General features: G+C 55.7%; 1 protein-coding gene, 1 long non-coding RNA gene and 1 other non-coding gene across 5 annotated transcripts; 1 reads left to right on the forward strand and 2 right to left on the reverse strand.

The window, feature by feature from the left end:
- Positions 1-182: 182 nt before the first annotated feature.
- On the reverse strand, positions 183-2,901 carry RPL10 (ribosomal protein L10). 2 transcript variants are annotated; one of them, XM_027608899.2, is made up of 6 exons: positions 2,739-2,901; positions 1,776-1,834; positions 1,570-1,677; positions 1,234-1,372; positions 479-641; positions 183-394 (listed from the first exon to the last, which is right to left on the reverse strand). In XM_027608899.2, exons 1-6 carry the CDS (start codon positions 2,759-2,761, stop codon positions 242-244), a joined length of 645 nt encoding a protein of 214 aa, XP_027464700.1. In that variant the 5' UTR covers positions 2,762-2,901; the 3' UTR covers positions 183-241. The 2 variants fall into 2 exon arrangements, with proteins under 2 accessions (XP_027464700.1, XP_027464701.1); XM_027608900.2 differs by lacking the exon at positions 183-394 and having other exon boundaries at positions 522-630; positions 2,739-2,896.
- Positions 689-822, reverse strand: LOC113931663. The gene has a single exon (XR_003522816.1). It is a non-coding gene; the product is annotated as a small nucleolar RNA SNORA70 (small nucleolar RNA).
- Positions 2,902-3,667: 766 nt separating the features above from the next.
- On the forward strand, positions 3,668-7,572 carry LOC113931111. 2 transcript variants are annotated; one of them, XR_003522689.2, is made up of 4 exons: positions 3,668-4,157; positions 5,508-5,599; positions 5,994-6,233; positions 6,391-7,572. It is a non-coding gene; the product is annotated as an uncharacterized LOC113931111 (long non-coding RNA). The 2 variants fall into 2 exon arrangements; XR_003522690.2 differs by having other exon boundaries at positions 5,526-5,599.
- Positions 7,573-14,665: the final 7,093 nt, after the last annotated feature.

Raw genomic sequence — 14,665 nt, forward strand, 5'->3', positions numbered from 1 at the left:
ACTGGACTTGCAAAGGGAAATTTTGAACGGACAGCTAATCTAGGCACGTCCAAGTCAATGTCCTAACTGGACAACTGAGAAGATGCTGGTCCTGGCCAACTTGTCAGCCTTCTTCTCAAAATAAAGGACCGTGACTCAAGTTTCCGAAGAGCCCCAACCCTCCATGAATCCAGATGCACACACAGACAGGAAGTAGGTTTTATTGGTGGCCATAAAGAGGGAGGGGGCAGTGCCGAGATTCTCATGAGTGCAGAGCCCTCCATTTGTCCAAGGGGCCACGATTAGGGATGTATTTGACCCCACAGCCATCTGGGATAAGCCGCTTTTCAGCCACCATGTCTTCAAATTCATCCGCATTAAACTTCGTAAAGCCCCACTTCTTGGAGATGTGGATCTAGGGAGAGATGAAGAGAATGTCGTCAAGAAGCCTGGACACTGGGGCAAGCACAGGCAGGACGGTGGTTTCAGCACAACTCACCTTCTGGCGGCCAGGGAACTTGAACTTGGCCCTGCGTAGGGCCTCAATCACATGTTCCTTGTTCTGCAGCTTGGTACGGATGGACATGATGACTTGGCCAATGTGGACCCTGGCTACTGTGCCCTGGGGCTTTCCAAAGGCACCCCGCATACCTGTCTGCAACCTAGATTGGAGATAGCATGAGGTCAGACCTCAATATCCACTGGAAAGGGCTGTCTCCAAGGTCCCTTAGGGCAACCCATACAATCAACAGGCTGCATACACTACCAAGGAGGCTACTGTTTGCAGCCATGGCACACTGGGCCCCCATGGACAAAGAGCACAGTCGGCTTAATTGGCTGCAGAGAACATAAAACTCAAAAACAGACTAGCCAGTCCCTACAGGGTATCATTGGGCTCATCTGAAGGCCCTCCAAACTGTGACTGCTTCAGCTACCTGCTTGCTGGCAGATGGCTGTCATCAGAATTAAAGCTACTCCCTCAGAAGCACCTCCTTTCACCTGTCATCGAGAGACTAGATCTTAGTCACAATGCCTTTTGTGTTTGTTTCTGCAAGTCCACTCTGTGCAGTGGTATGAGGGGAAAATGGTCCATTAAAATCCATCCGGTAGCCTTTCACCTGGCTTTATTACAGGTGGCTGAACTCTGTCTGTGAGGCCCATTTCTTTGCCCTGATGGAAAAAAAATCAAGCCAAACAAGGACCTCAAGGTATGGGAAAACACCTGAAAAGGCAGAGACCCAGGACCCAGCTCACCTGTCAGCTCCAGCACAGGACAACATCTTGTTGATACGGATGACATGGAAGGGATGGAGCCGCACTCGGATGTGAAAACCATCTTTGCCACAGCTTTTCACCATGTACTTGTTGGCACAAATACGGGCAGCCTCCAGGGCTAGGTTGGCAACGGGGGCAGGCAGCAGAGTGAGACAAAATAGCACAGAAGCATTTACTGTAACCCTCCCTAGCTCTCACAGTACATTTGTATTGGCTATACTGACAAAAGCTCACCACTGGATACGATTAACTGATAAAACCAGGGCAGTCACAGTCCAAAAGGGATGGAATGATTAACAAGGAATCCTGCCTCACCTTCAGAGGAGAGCTGCTCATATTCATCTGACACCATGTGGCCACACAGTGGGAACTCATCCACTTTTGCCTTCTTCCGCCCCAGGTCAAAGATGCGGATCTTGGCATCTGAAAAGAACTTGGGTAAGTGTGTGTGTGTGTGGGGGGGGGGGGGGGCAAATGAGTCAGTGCAGCAAAACCAGTTTGGGAGCTCTCCCACTACTTACCAGGGACACCTCTGCAGAAGCGAGACTTTGGATACGGCTTGTTCTTACAATACCGGTAACTGCGGACAGAGGGGGAAACCCAAGATTACAGTTCACAAGTGAACCCAACAATGAACACTTTTAAAGAATCCCTTAAATTGAGACCAAAGGAGAGCTAAGAATGGAGAGGACAACAATGTGTCAATCTCCAGCTGTCTCCACCCCTGGACGTTGGCTCTAAGCAAGACATGGTCAAAACAAGGTGGTCAAAAGTTAAGAGAACACCCATGTAAGAACATAAAAGTAAAAAATCTCATTTGATTCCTTATTATGGTTGCATGCTTCGCATTAAGATCAACCGGTCCAAAGGGGCTTTTCCAGGAAAAACAAACAAAAAAACCCTCTCTCTTCAAAGCACTCCAAATTTGCTGACTATTAGTAACTCAGTTCATGCCAGCCACCGACTTTTGGGCACGTGGCATTAAATCCGCCTCCGGACCACGTGTGAAGAGATTCTAACGCCCCCTGCAGGACACACGAGGCGGCCGAGCCCGTTTTTCTGGGCGGCCCTTGGCGTCCGAGAAAGGACGGGCATGTCGCCCGGAAATAAGACCGGGATAGCACACAAAGGCCCTGAAAGAGTACTGAGCCTAAAAAGGTGACGAATTTCCAAGACGGGGGGGAGGGCGGGGACAAGGCGGACGTCGTTTCCAGTCCGAAAGTGACGGAACATATGTACTTCAGGAGAGTAAGTCCGCCACCCCAACAAAACAGAGGAAACGATCAAGAGCATGAACTTTTAAAGAAACGGATAGTATAAACGAAGACCCCAAGCGACCCGGAAGGTATTGGGAAAAAAGTGGAGTCTCTTCCAGTACAGGAAAGCCGCACTAGAGCCCCCCCCCCCCGCCAGGGTTGTTTTTAACAGTGAAATACAGTTCTCCCTTTTTCATAGCTACCAAATTGCACGGATTCGGCACTCACCACCGGGCGGGGCGACGGCCCATGGCGACACCAGGATCTTCAGTGGCTGCAACGAAACAGACAAAGTCGGACAGAAGACGAGGACAGGCCTCAAACTAGGCCAGAGAATCAGCAAGGGCACCTCAAAAATCTACACTGTCTACTACTCACCGCGCCGAAGGAAAAGAGGCGCTCCCACGCCTGCGCGTGCCTTATATAGGCGGACTATCTTCGTGCATAGGTACCATAGAGTCCTGGCCAGGGCGGGTGGACGCTCTGTCACACTTCCCGGACCATAGACGCAGCGGCGTTCTGCGCCTGCGTGCAGGCGTGGCCTTCGCACACTCACAAAACAGGGGCACAGCTGCGTGTTAACAAACGGGCGGCCAGTTGGCCAATCCGGCCTCGCCACATCGGCACCCGAAGCCTGTTTCCGGCTGGCCATCTTGGGTGTAGAACTCTTGCCCGAGGCTTTGCCCCAACTCTGGAAGACATATATTCCTGGAATTAAAAGGAAAGTACCCTCGAGTGGGGCTTACGGCGGCTGCGTGCGTGTTCCTGGAGGTCACGAGGCTGAGACCCGGCCTCCGAGCCTCCCTCTGGGCTCCAGGACTCCACAGCACACGCCACGCTGGAGTCTCGGTCCGCGTTCCTTTGTCGGAGGAGCGGCAGGCTCACCCCGCCCACGTCTCCCCCGCCCTAACCGAAGAGTACGGAGCTGGTTGTGCTGTGAAGTACGCGCACACCCTGCGTTCACTGGAGACGCGGGGCGGGGCTGCGACCTCTCGCGAGAGAAAGGCCAAGGAGAGGCGTCCCCCATGATCCGGGACCCGAGAGACCCCGTATGCACCTTAGCTCCCACCCCGCCCACCCTGACCCGGCGGAGAAAAGAAACCTGCTCCCCGGGGTGACTTGGAGAGGGACGGCGGCGGCCCCACCCAGGTTGGCAAAGGAACACTGTCATTCCTTCTCTGACTGCGCCCCAGTCCTAGCCTCTGAGAGCGGCATCCTGTGCGCTTCCACCCTCCCAGGGCCCAGATTGTGGCCCTGCCCCCCCACCCCTCCCATTGCGTGCCAGCGCCTGGAGAGTGTGCCTCTGAAATGGTTCGATATAAAGCGCACCTCCCCAACAAGAATAGTATCCAGAAAGGTGGGCAGAATTAGTGCTTGAGTGACCAGCGATCTCAGTAACCGCCAGTGTCCACACTTCTGGAGGTGGGGCCAGGAGAAAGGTAACAAAAGTCTTTTCCACATCACTTGATAGGTGTGGCCTGCCAAGGCGGGAATCCAGCTCAAGCACACCTGTTCTCCAGGACAGCCTGTCACTTGAGTAAATGCCTGCAGGTCCCTTTGTGGTTTGCACTTAACAGCGATGGTGCAGAGTGTTATCCAGGGCACCCAGCTCCCCATCCCTCAAGGGACATCCGTTCTGGAAACTGGGTGAGAGCCTGTGATTCCACTGGAGCAAATAAAGTCAGGTTAATTTGTTCCCATCTAGAGCATTTAGAGTTATATATATCAAGCATGCTGCAGCGCTCTGCCTCCTTATTTCATTCCTGGTGATCTTTTCTTTCTCTGTCTTTCTTTCTTTTTTTTTTTGAAGTAGACTCCACACCCAACATATAGCTTGAAGTCACGACCCAGGGTTCAAGAGTCTCATGCTTTAACGACTGAGCCGACCAGTCGCCCCCATGGCGATATTTATAGAGCTATTAAAAGATGCATGCGTTCCCACTCTAAAGGTTCTCTCAAAGCTTCACTAAAAAGAGCTGCTTCTGGGCATTCCATGGAATATAGTTAGGGGTGGGGTGTTCAAGTCCACTGTGATGAATATACCCTCAAATTCCTCTCTAACACATTATGTTTTTATTTCCCCTAACACTTTGGATTCCCTTGTCTACTTAATACCAAGACAGTCCTGGCATTGAAACCCATCAAATAAAGGACACCACTGAGTCCAAGTTTCAGTCAACCTACCAAGTGTAGTGCTAGATTTTCTACCAGCTCATGTGCTACCACATTCAATCTGGAACTTCTACTAAGTCGTTGCAATCAGTGACTTCGGCACCATTGAGTATCTCAGTTTACCTCAATCTGACAGCCTGAGAATCCATTGCCATAATGTTCAAATAAGATTCATTTGTTAGGGGTGCCGGGGTGGCTCATTCGTTAAGCATCTGCCTTCGGCTCAGGTCATGATCCCGGGGTCCTGGGATCGAGCCCTGTATCAGGCTCCCTGCTCCGCAGGGAGTCTGCTTCTCCCTCTCCCACTCCCCCTGCTTGTGTTCCCTCTCTCGCTCTCTCTGTCAAATAAATAAATAAAATCTAAAAAAAAAAGATACATTTGTTAGACACCAGATAAATCTCGGGATTCTTATTGATATGTGGGCTATTTCCTCATGGTTCACACGTTCACCCCATGGGTCATTCTGTGATTGCACCGTAGTTATGGGTTGAATGTCAAATGGACTGTTGCACAGGGTCTCAACATGAGTTCCCCTGCAAGGAACCTACCCCAGATGAGGTAATGACACATTGTCAAGCAAGGAAATGTCAGTCCTTTAGACATGGGAAAGCAGCAGCTTCCACTCGCAAATGAGCCCCAGAGGGACTGGTGGCACCCCCATTCTCAGCTTCAACTGAGGCCAACCAGATGTCCCAAGGCCAGGCTTCAGGGTCCCACTCCTCCAACCACCGCCCTACCTTTCACATGAGAAACACAGGCTGGGAATTCAGCTGACTTTGGGGATTCTGTAACCCGCACAGCTAAACGCTGTGTTTGCTTTTGAGCCCTGTCAACCCTTGCAGGTGGAGGAAGTGAGCGAATGTTTAGGGCCGTCGTGGAAGTTCTCTGGTTGTCATACGGTGGCTTGAGCTGAGAGGTAAGGAACCTGAACTTGTCCTGGTTTTCTCTGTGCACTCTCAGGTGCACTCGGGAATCGTCCCACACCACAGTCTTTACCGCCGTCCTTAGCGCCATGACAGTCCAGGGCAGCGGCCGCTCCGGCTCCCCGGGGTGCTTACTGCGGTTGGGCCCTTCGTCCCGGTTAACCGCGGGTGAGGGCCTGACGAATTACGAGGTCCCCGCCGGCCACGGGCGCCTCACGTCCCTCTGCGCCTTGGCGAGGAGCCGAGCCCCGCACTCCAGCCCAAGGGCATGACCAGCCCCGTCCCCACACTCCATCTTTGTGGGTCCATCTTCTGGGACCACTCCCAGTTCCGATCCTGTGTCAGTCGGGCACGAGTCGGGATACAAGAAACAAAGTTTCTCAACAGAGGGGATTGAATATGAGCAGTCGGCCAGTCAGGGATCCGACGACTGGAGTCACGGAGATAATACGGGAGGAACCTGCCGCCCCTAGAGCAAGGGGAACAGGTTGGTGTCACCAGGAGCCTAGAAGCCAGGATGAGGGGGCCTTGAAGAGCCAGAGCCTGGACCTCTGAGGAGGGGCTGCGGCAATTACTCAGGGAAGGAGAAAACCACCTTATCCACCGGGAGGGGAAACAGGGCAGGAGGTGAGTTCGGAGGCACCACCTTCCAGGTCACTAATCCTTTCTTCAGCGGCACCTATCTGTGATTTCATCCATCTGTTGGGATTTTTATTTCAATGACGGTGTTTTTTTGCTTCTAAAGTTTTTGTTTTGTTTTGTTTTGTTTTGTTTTTTTTGACAGAGAGAGACACAGCGAGAGAGGGAACACAAGCAGGGGGAGCGGGAGAGGGAGGAGCAGGCTTCCCGCCGAGCAGGGAGCCCGATGCGGGGCTCGATCCCAGGACCCCGGGATCACGACCTGAGCCGAAGGCAGACGCTTAACGACTGAGGCACCCAGGCGCCCCTACTTCTAAAGTTCTTTTTCCAAATCTACCTGGACGCTTTTCTTGTTTCTATTTTATTATTAATTATTATTATATAAAGGTTGTATTGATTTATTTGAGGGAGGGAGAGAAAGCACGAGAGAGGGAAGGGTCAGCGGGAGAAGCAGACACCCCGCTGAGCCAGGAGCCCATGCGGGACTCCATCCTGGTCTGGGACTCGAATGCTTCTCTGTGTCTTTATGTTGTTGTCTCTCAGAGGCTATCAAAGATTTGGGGAGGTCGGGGTAGCTTTCCATCACAGTAATGCAAACGATATGTAAAGATCCGTGAGCGCCGCCCTCTGATCCCATGAGAATTCAAAGGTAATGCCAGTCCCTGTTTCGAAGTCCCCCCCCCCCGCGCCCCCCCCCCGCCCCCACGATGAAGCACAAGAACAGAAAGTGGCTCTCTGTCTCACCCCCCTCCAGTTTTGGTGTGCTGACCCAAGGCCCGCCAGGGGGAGATTCAGCTGGGCTCTCCTCTCATGCCTTCAGGACATACTGATGTGCCCCGCGTGCCCCAGGAATCTCCAAGTGAGGGAGCGAGCCAGACTGTAGAGCACAGCCCACAAAAGGGGGTCAGGCTCGAAGCCCAACGTCCTTGATCCACACCCTGCCTCGGCCACCTGCTAGCAAGTGATTCAGAAGAAGCCGCTCAACCCATTTGTGCTGTTTTCCTCATTTCCTCACCCGGACAGCGGGGCTAACACCAGCTAACAGCCTCCTAGGGCTGCCGGGAAGATGGGACGGGCGGAGCCTAGGCCCACAGCAAACACTCACAGCCATTACCGAAATTGCGTTCTCTGGCCTCTGAGAGTCACACCCTGGGAATGTCGGTAGGGCCAGTCCTGTCTTTGACAGACCTGCAGGTTGCCCAGGAGCGTGGGCAGTGTCTTCACTGGCCCATCCTCAGCTGGGCCCCCCGGGGGGTCCTGGGCGAGGGAAGCCCGGGGTGAGGTACATCCTCTTCCAGGGAGGGTGGGTTTGCTCTGCCAGGAGCCCAGCAGGACTACCGCGACGGGGGTGGTGGGGGTGTGTGGGGGGGGGGGGCAGTTCCTCTCTCAGCCAGGGGTTCACTGAAGCCCCTCAGCTTGCAGCCAGCCGGGGAAGGCGCCCCCGTTCGTGGGTACTAGGACTGGCGTGGGAGGGGTCCTCCCCCGCTCACCCGGACCCACTTCGTTTTATAACCCTGTCCTTCCTTGGGCCCGCCGAGGTCGCCCTTCACGAACACTGCTTTTATTTATTTATTTATTTTAAAGATTTTTATTTTATTTATTTGACAGAGAGATAGAGCCAGAGAGCACAAGCGGGGGGTGGGGGTGGGGTGGGGGACGGCCCAGGGAGAAGCCGATTCCCCGCCGAGCAGGGAGCCCCACGGGAGCCTCGATCCCCGGACTCCGGGATCATGACCCGAGCCAAAGGCGGGCACCCAACCGACTGAGCCACCCAGGCGCCCCAAGAACACTGATTTCAGGCGGGATCTCAGTTCTGCTCTCTCACCTCCTGAAAGCCCTTACCCCTAGCACCGCGGAAACCCAACCCGGCAGCCCCTCCACACAGCCCCAGCCGCATCCCTGCTCCCTCCTCTGTTTTCTTTCTTTTCTTTCCTTTCCTTTTTTATTTTTTTTTAAGATTTTATTTATTTATTCGACAGAGAGAGAGAGACAGCGAGAGCAGGAACACAAGCAGGGGGAGCGGGAGAGGGAGAAGCAGGCTTGCCGCCGAGCGGGGAGCCCGATGTGGGGCTCGATCCCAGGACCCTGGGATCAGGACCTGAGCCGAAGGCAGACGCTTAACGACTGAGCCACCCAGGCGCCCTCCCTCCTCTGTTTTCATTTGCTCCGCTTCCTCAGGGGTGTCTCTTGCTTACCTGCGGGCCACCTATGCATTTAAACAGCGTAACTAACCTTTTCTCATTACATATTTCCTTGCCTTTCTCTCAGCCTGGACTGGCATCCCTGGACGGCAGCAGCTGGGTGTCAGGGTGGCACCGCCCCCAGCCGCCGCCCACACCCCTACACCCCCACCCCCGCCCGGACCTAGCCAGGCAGCACTGGAGCCTGTGGCCAACAGTCCAGGGCCACAGGGATTGGACCAGCGGGTCAACCTGCCAGCCTGGGTCACGGAGGAGTTGGCAACAGGGACTCGTAAATTCCGTCCCGAGTCTCCTCACAGTCCTCACACATGGGAGGAGGCCTTTGTGCCCAAGATACGCGACCCAGAAATCATCAGTTGAGAATTTAATACATTTGGTTATCTCAAAAGGTCTAACTTCTGGGCGCCTGGCCGGCCCCGTCGGTAGAGCATGCGGCTCTTGATCTCGGGGTTGTAAGTTCGAGCCCCGTGTTGGGTGTAGAGATCACTTAAAAAATAAAATCTGAAAAAAAAGTCTGCAGCTTCTTGACAGCCCAAACCAACAAGCCTAGTCTTTCAAGGCAAAAGACACACTGAGGGGGCGCCTGGGTGGCTCAGTTGGTTAAGCGACTGCCTTCGGCTCAGGTCATGATCCCGGAGTCCCGGGATCGAGTCCCACATCGGGCTCCCTGCTCGGCGGGGAGTCGGCTTCTCCCTCTGACCCTCCCCCCGCTCGTGCTCTCTATCCCTCATTCTCTCTCAAATAGATAAATAAAATCTTAAAAAAAAAATAAAAACATAAAAAATAAAAAGACACACTGAGGGAAGATCTTCGCAACATACGGAACAAAGAACTAACAGCCCTGGTGTAGGACAAGTGTGCCTCTTTAGGGGAGGCAATTCCTTGGTGTCTCTCAACATTTTAAATGCCCGTAGGTTTTGAACCTGGCAATTCCACTTAGAGGTGGTTATCCTAGAGGGAGATCGGCACACGTTCACGGTGGGAAGTTGCAGCGCCAAGGTGAATGGCGGAGAGCGAGCGAGAAAAGGTACAAGTACCATCAGTTGGGGACTCGTTACGTAAATGACGGTACACCACGCAGCCAGAGAAGAAATGAGCTAGACATTTGTTTACTGACGTGGGAGGTTTTCAAAGACCTATTGCTAAGGGAAAGAAAGTCACAATGAAACGTGCAAAAATAAATAAATACAATAAAATCAATGTATAGGGTGTCAAGCTGGGGCGCCTGGGTGGCTCAGTCAGTTGGGCAGCTGCCTTCGGCTCAGGTCCTGATCCCAGGGTCCTGGGATCGAGCCCCACATCGGGCTCCCTGCTCGGCGGCAAGCCTGCTTCTCCCTCTCCCACGCCCCCTGCTTGTGTTCCCTCTCTCGCTGTGTCTCTCTCGGTGAAATAAATAAATAAAATATTAAAAAAAAAACTGTGGATAACTATGTTGGTGATTCCATTAGAAGAATATAGTTAGAAGAGAGAAACAATTGTTAACAATGTGTCTTAAAATAATGTTGCTTTGTAAAAAAGTTTCAATTACGTGCCGTAAAAATATGCAGGGTGGTAATGGAAAATGGTACAGCCGCGGTGGAAGGCAATTTGGCAGTTCCTTTTAGAGCAAAGCATCCAGGGGCGCCTGGCTGGCTCAGTCGGGAGCGCATGGGACTCTTGATCTCGGGATCGTGAGTTTGGGCCCCACGTTGGGTGGAGAGATTCCTTACAAAAGATGAAATCTTTGGGGGCCGCCTGGGTGGCTCCGCCGTTAAGCGTCTGCCTCCGGCTCAGGCTCAGGTCACGATCCCAGGGTCCTGGGATCGAGCCCAGCGTCGGGCTCCCCGCTCCGCGGGAAGCCTGCTTCTCCCCCTCTCCCACTCCCGCTGCTTGTGTTCCCTCTCTCGCTGTCTCTCTCTCTCTCTCTCTCTCTCTCTCTCTCTGAAATAAGCAAATAAAATCTAAAAAAAAAGAAAAGATAAAATCTTTAAAGCTAAGCATCCATCTGCACGGACCCAGCAATTGTACCCTTGGGCATTTATTCATTTTTTAAAAAATCTTATTTATTTATTTATCTGACAGAGAGAGAGCACAAGCAGGGGGAGCAACAGGCAGAGGGAGAGGGAGAAGCAGGCTCACCAAGCAGGGAGCCCGATACGACGGGGCTCGTGATCCCAGGACCCTGGGATCACGACCCCCCCCCCCCCCCCGAGCCGAAGACGGACGCCTAGCGACTGAGCCACCCAGGCGCCCCTCCCTCGGGCATTTATGCCAAAGAAACAGAAACTTTGGATCGCACGAACACCTGTACATGAATGGTCGTAGCGGGTGTATTTGTAGAAGCCTGAAACTGGGAACAAGCAAGGTGTCCTTCAGGAGGTGAATGTTTGAGCCGACCGGTTGATCCACACCAAGGACTGTAGCTAGCAACACGAAGGAAGAACTAAGTATGGCTACATGCAGCGAGCGATCTGGACGGATCGCAAGGGCATTATGTGAGGGGAGGGGTGGGGGGGAGCCCATCCCGGGTTACGGATACCTTCCGCATTCTGCATGGTTCCAATAACCCAGAATTCTAGACGAGAATACAATACTGGTTGCCGTGGGTTGGGAGGAGATGGGAGGGGGCTGTGGTCATGTCAGGTCCACAGGAGGGGTCCTCGTGAGGGAACCAACTGGACACGGATGCCCGTGGGAGTCACGTGAATCTACACGGGTGATGAAACTGCAGAGCTGTGCGCGCGCGCGCGCGCACGGATGCAACTCCCACGGAGCTGCTCTCGGGTGGCACCCATGCCATTTCCCGGTGTGCAGTTGAACCAGGCGTGCAACATGCTGACCCTAGGGGAACTGCGGCAGGCGCCCTGGCGTCTCTCTGTCACTGCCCGTGAGTTTCTTTACTTCAAGAGACAGGTTCAGACCAAAAGCACACAAGCAGGGCTTGGCGTGGACAGGCAGGACGACCTGCGCGACTCTGCACAGAGTCCCTACTCTCCTCCCCCTGCCGGGGACGTCAGTCTAGGCGTCCGGCAGTTCCCAGAGCCCCGCCGCTGGGAAGAAGCCGGCGGGAGCTGAGCCCAGAGGGGCGCGCAGGCGACCGGCTTGCTTTGATTGGGCAGAGGAAGTGTCCGTCAGGCCACAGGGGCTGGGCTTCCTCAGGCGGCCTGGGGGCGGGTCCCGGCAGGAGCCGAGCTTGGTCATTGGCGAAGCTAGCCGGAAGGGGGCCGGAAGGCGGTGCCCCGCCACACGCGGGGCGGAGCTTCCGGTGGGCGCGCTGAGGGACGTGAGAAGACGGACCCGAGGGCGGTCGGGGCGGGGCCCAACACGCCTAGACGACGCCCCGGCCCTCTCGACGCCGCCCTCCGTCCCTGGGCTCCACCCTCCGCCCCTCCGGGTCCCGGGCCGGGCCAGCGGCCCCGTTCCCCGAGACCTGGGGAGGGGGGCGGTCTACCCATTCCTCCGCGGAGAGGTCAAGGAGGAGCCTCTATCGAGTCCAGGCCCCGGGAGGCGGGGGCGGGGGGGCTCCGTCGGGCTTCTCTCCCGCTGCTCCCCGCAGGCCCCCCCCGCACGCCGTCCTGAGGGTGTCCGGCCCCTAAACGGCCAGGGACAGTGTACTGGGGCCCCCAGGGGCCTAGTGTTGGGGGAGGGAGGGCGGCGGCCCCACCGGGATGACAAAGGGCTCCGTCACTCCGTCTCCAGCCCCTCCCAGTCCTGGCCTCTGTGTGCTCCTGGGCACTTCCACCCTCCCAGGGCCCAGATTGTGACCCTGCACCCTCCGGCACCCCCCCCAACACACACACACACACACACACACACACACACACACACACACACACACTCCTTGCCCGGCCCTGCCCCCCTCCGGCACCCCCCCAACACACACACACACACACACACACACACACACGCACTCCTTGCCCGGCCCACTATGTGTCCCAGTGCCCCTGAGCGTGTATGGGACGTTTCTCTGTAAAGCATAGATCCCAAGGGCGTCTGGGTGGCTCAGTTGGTTAAGCGACTGCCTTCGGCTCAGGTCATGATCCTGGAGTCCCGGGATCGAGTCCCACGTCGGGCTCCCTGCTCAGCGGGGAGTCTGCTTCTCACTCTGACCCTCTTCCCTTCTTCCCTCTCGTGCTCTCTATCTCTCATTCTCTCTCTCTCAAATAAATAAATAAATAAATAATCTTAAAAAAAAAAAACCATAGATCCCAAGATCCCAGCAACCCACACACAGACAGACAGACAGACACACACACACACACACACACACACACACACACACACACGGGCCTAGTATCCAGGAAAACGTGGGCAGAGCTGGGGCCAGTACCCGGCAACGTGGTGTTCGCCAGAGGTATCTGTCCCCACTTCTGTGGGTGGGGACAGCAGGAAAGTAACAAAGTCTTTCCCATGTCACTCGACAGGTGTGGCCCCCTGGGAGGGAGTCCTGCTGAAGCACATCCTTGCTCCAGGACCACCTGTGGTTGGGATCATCAGCTGTGCCTGCCTGCCTCTCACCTGGGGAGGTCAGTCAAGGTGAGCCCAGCAGAGAAAGCTCCTAGCCTTTCTAGAAGTGGGTGCGATCAGGAACCATCCATCCCGGTGGTTCTCACGCTGGAGGGCTGCATGGGAACACCTGGAGGGCTTGTTCAAACCCTGGGCTCCACCCCGGAGTCTCTGATCTCGCAGATCTGAGGTGGGGCCTGAGAATGGGCGCCTCTAACAAGCTCCTGGCTGCTGGTCTGAGACCGTCTCCTCCGCTCCACACCCCGCGGCCCCCCCCCCCCCCCCCCCCCCCCCCCACCGAGAGAAGCAGTGCTCTGGAGGCCTGAGACTCCTAGGTGTATGTGTGTGTGCGTGCGTGTGTGTGCGCTCCCTGCCCTCCCTGGGGCTGGCTCCTTTGCAGAGTCCCCACGGGTCTGGCAAATGCCAGGAGGGTGCTAGCCCTCGAGGGATCAGGGACTTCCCGTGGAGCGGCAGCCACCCTTTCCTGCCTAGGTGGGCTGCAGGGCACCGTCCACAGCCCAGGCGGGAGAAAGGTGTCGGCTTTGTCCAGGTGCTCGGGAATTCCCAGACTGGGGCTGGTAACATCTGGACGCGTAGGAGAGAGGGGTGGAGACCAGATCGGTGCCCGGGAGTGGGGATGGAAAGAACTCTCTGATGAGGCAGAGGAAAGACCCGAAGGCTGGGCGCGGGGATGGGAAGGGAACATGGACCCTGAGATCCAGAACGTGGATTTGGGGGAGCGGGGAGTGGCGGGGAGCTTGGAGACCGCACAGGGGGCTGTCTGCCCGAGAACGGCCCTGACAGTTGTCTGGTCTGTGCGTGCGGTCAGCCCTCTAGCTGGTGGGAAGCCGCTGCCTTTCTTCACCAAGGTGGTCTCCCAGCTCCTGGCCGATGTTTCCCAGACCTGCTCGATGCCCCACACCGCCGCCCCCCCCCCCTACTTTGGCCGGTCTTGCTGGTGGTTGGTGTTTGTTTGGCTCCGTGGTGGCACGTTGTCTAGTCGGAGCGGCAGGTGAATGAAGTGCGAGGCCAGTCGCTGGACCGTTTGTCCCCAGAAGGAGCAACTCTGGGACCGCAGCCCCTGAGCGAGTCCTGGCCCCGGGATCGGATGGGGTAGCCTTTGGCTTTCGTTTTGCGTGTTGGCCTCCTCGACCCCCTTTACTTACTGGGTCATCGGGCTTTTCCTCGTGGACTGCTTCAAGCTCTCTGTATGTTCATGAGATGAGCCCTGAGTCACATCTTGCTGCTATTCCTCCACCCCCCCACTTTGTCACTTGTCCCTTGACTTTGTGGTTTGGGGCTTGTGTTTGTTTGGTCAGGCCGACAATTTTACTTTTTGTGTCATCGGACTTCCCAGGCTTTTCCTTTTTTTTTTTTTTTAAGATTGCTTTATTTGAGAGAGCGAGCATGCGCACGCACGTGGGGGGAGGGGCAGGGGGCGAGGGAGAGAGAGAATCCTCAAGCGGACTCCCCGCTGAGCACGGAGCCCCACACGGAGCTCCATCCCAGGACCCTGGGGTCATGACCCGAGCCGAAACCGAGAGTCGGACGCTCAACCGACCGGGCCAGCTCTTCCGTCTCTGAAGGGCTGCCAACAGAACACGCAGAACGCCAGAGTAAGAAAGCAGAATATGCAACAGAGCTCGTGTGTGGCCCACAACGCCCAAGGAGTGTGCTCTCTGCCCTTTGCACAGGGGCTGCCAGGCCTGGTGGCAGTCCTGGCCCCGGGGGCAG

This window comes from Zalophus californianus, chromosome X, assembly GCF_009762305.2.
Source record: "Zalophus californianus isolate mZalCal1 chromosome X, mZalCal1.pri.v2, whole genome shotgun sequence".
Lineage (NCBI taxonomy): Eukaryota > Metazoa > Chordata > Mammalia > Carnivora > Otariidae > Zalophus > Zalophus californianus.

Excerpts from the sequence above, each read along its gene's own strand:
- RPL10 (XM_027608899.2), bottom strand. The coding sequence starts at position 2,761 with ATGGGCCGTCGCCCCGCCCGGTG. Across the intron at positions 1,678-1,775 it reads CTTCTGCAGAGGTGTCCCTG|ATGCCAAGATCCGCATCTTT; the intron begins GTAAGTAGTGGG and ends AGTTCTTTTCAG. Across the intron at positions 642-1,233 it reads TCCTGTGCTGGAGCTGACAG|GTTGCAGACAGGTATGCGGG; the intron begins GTGAGCTGGGTC and ends TCTCCAATCTAG.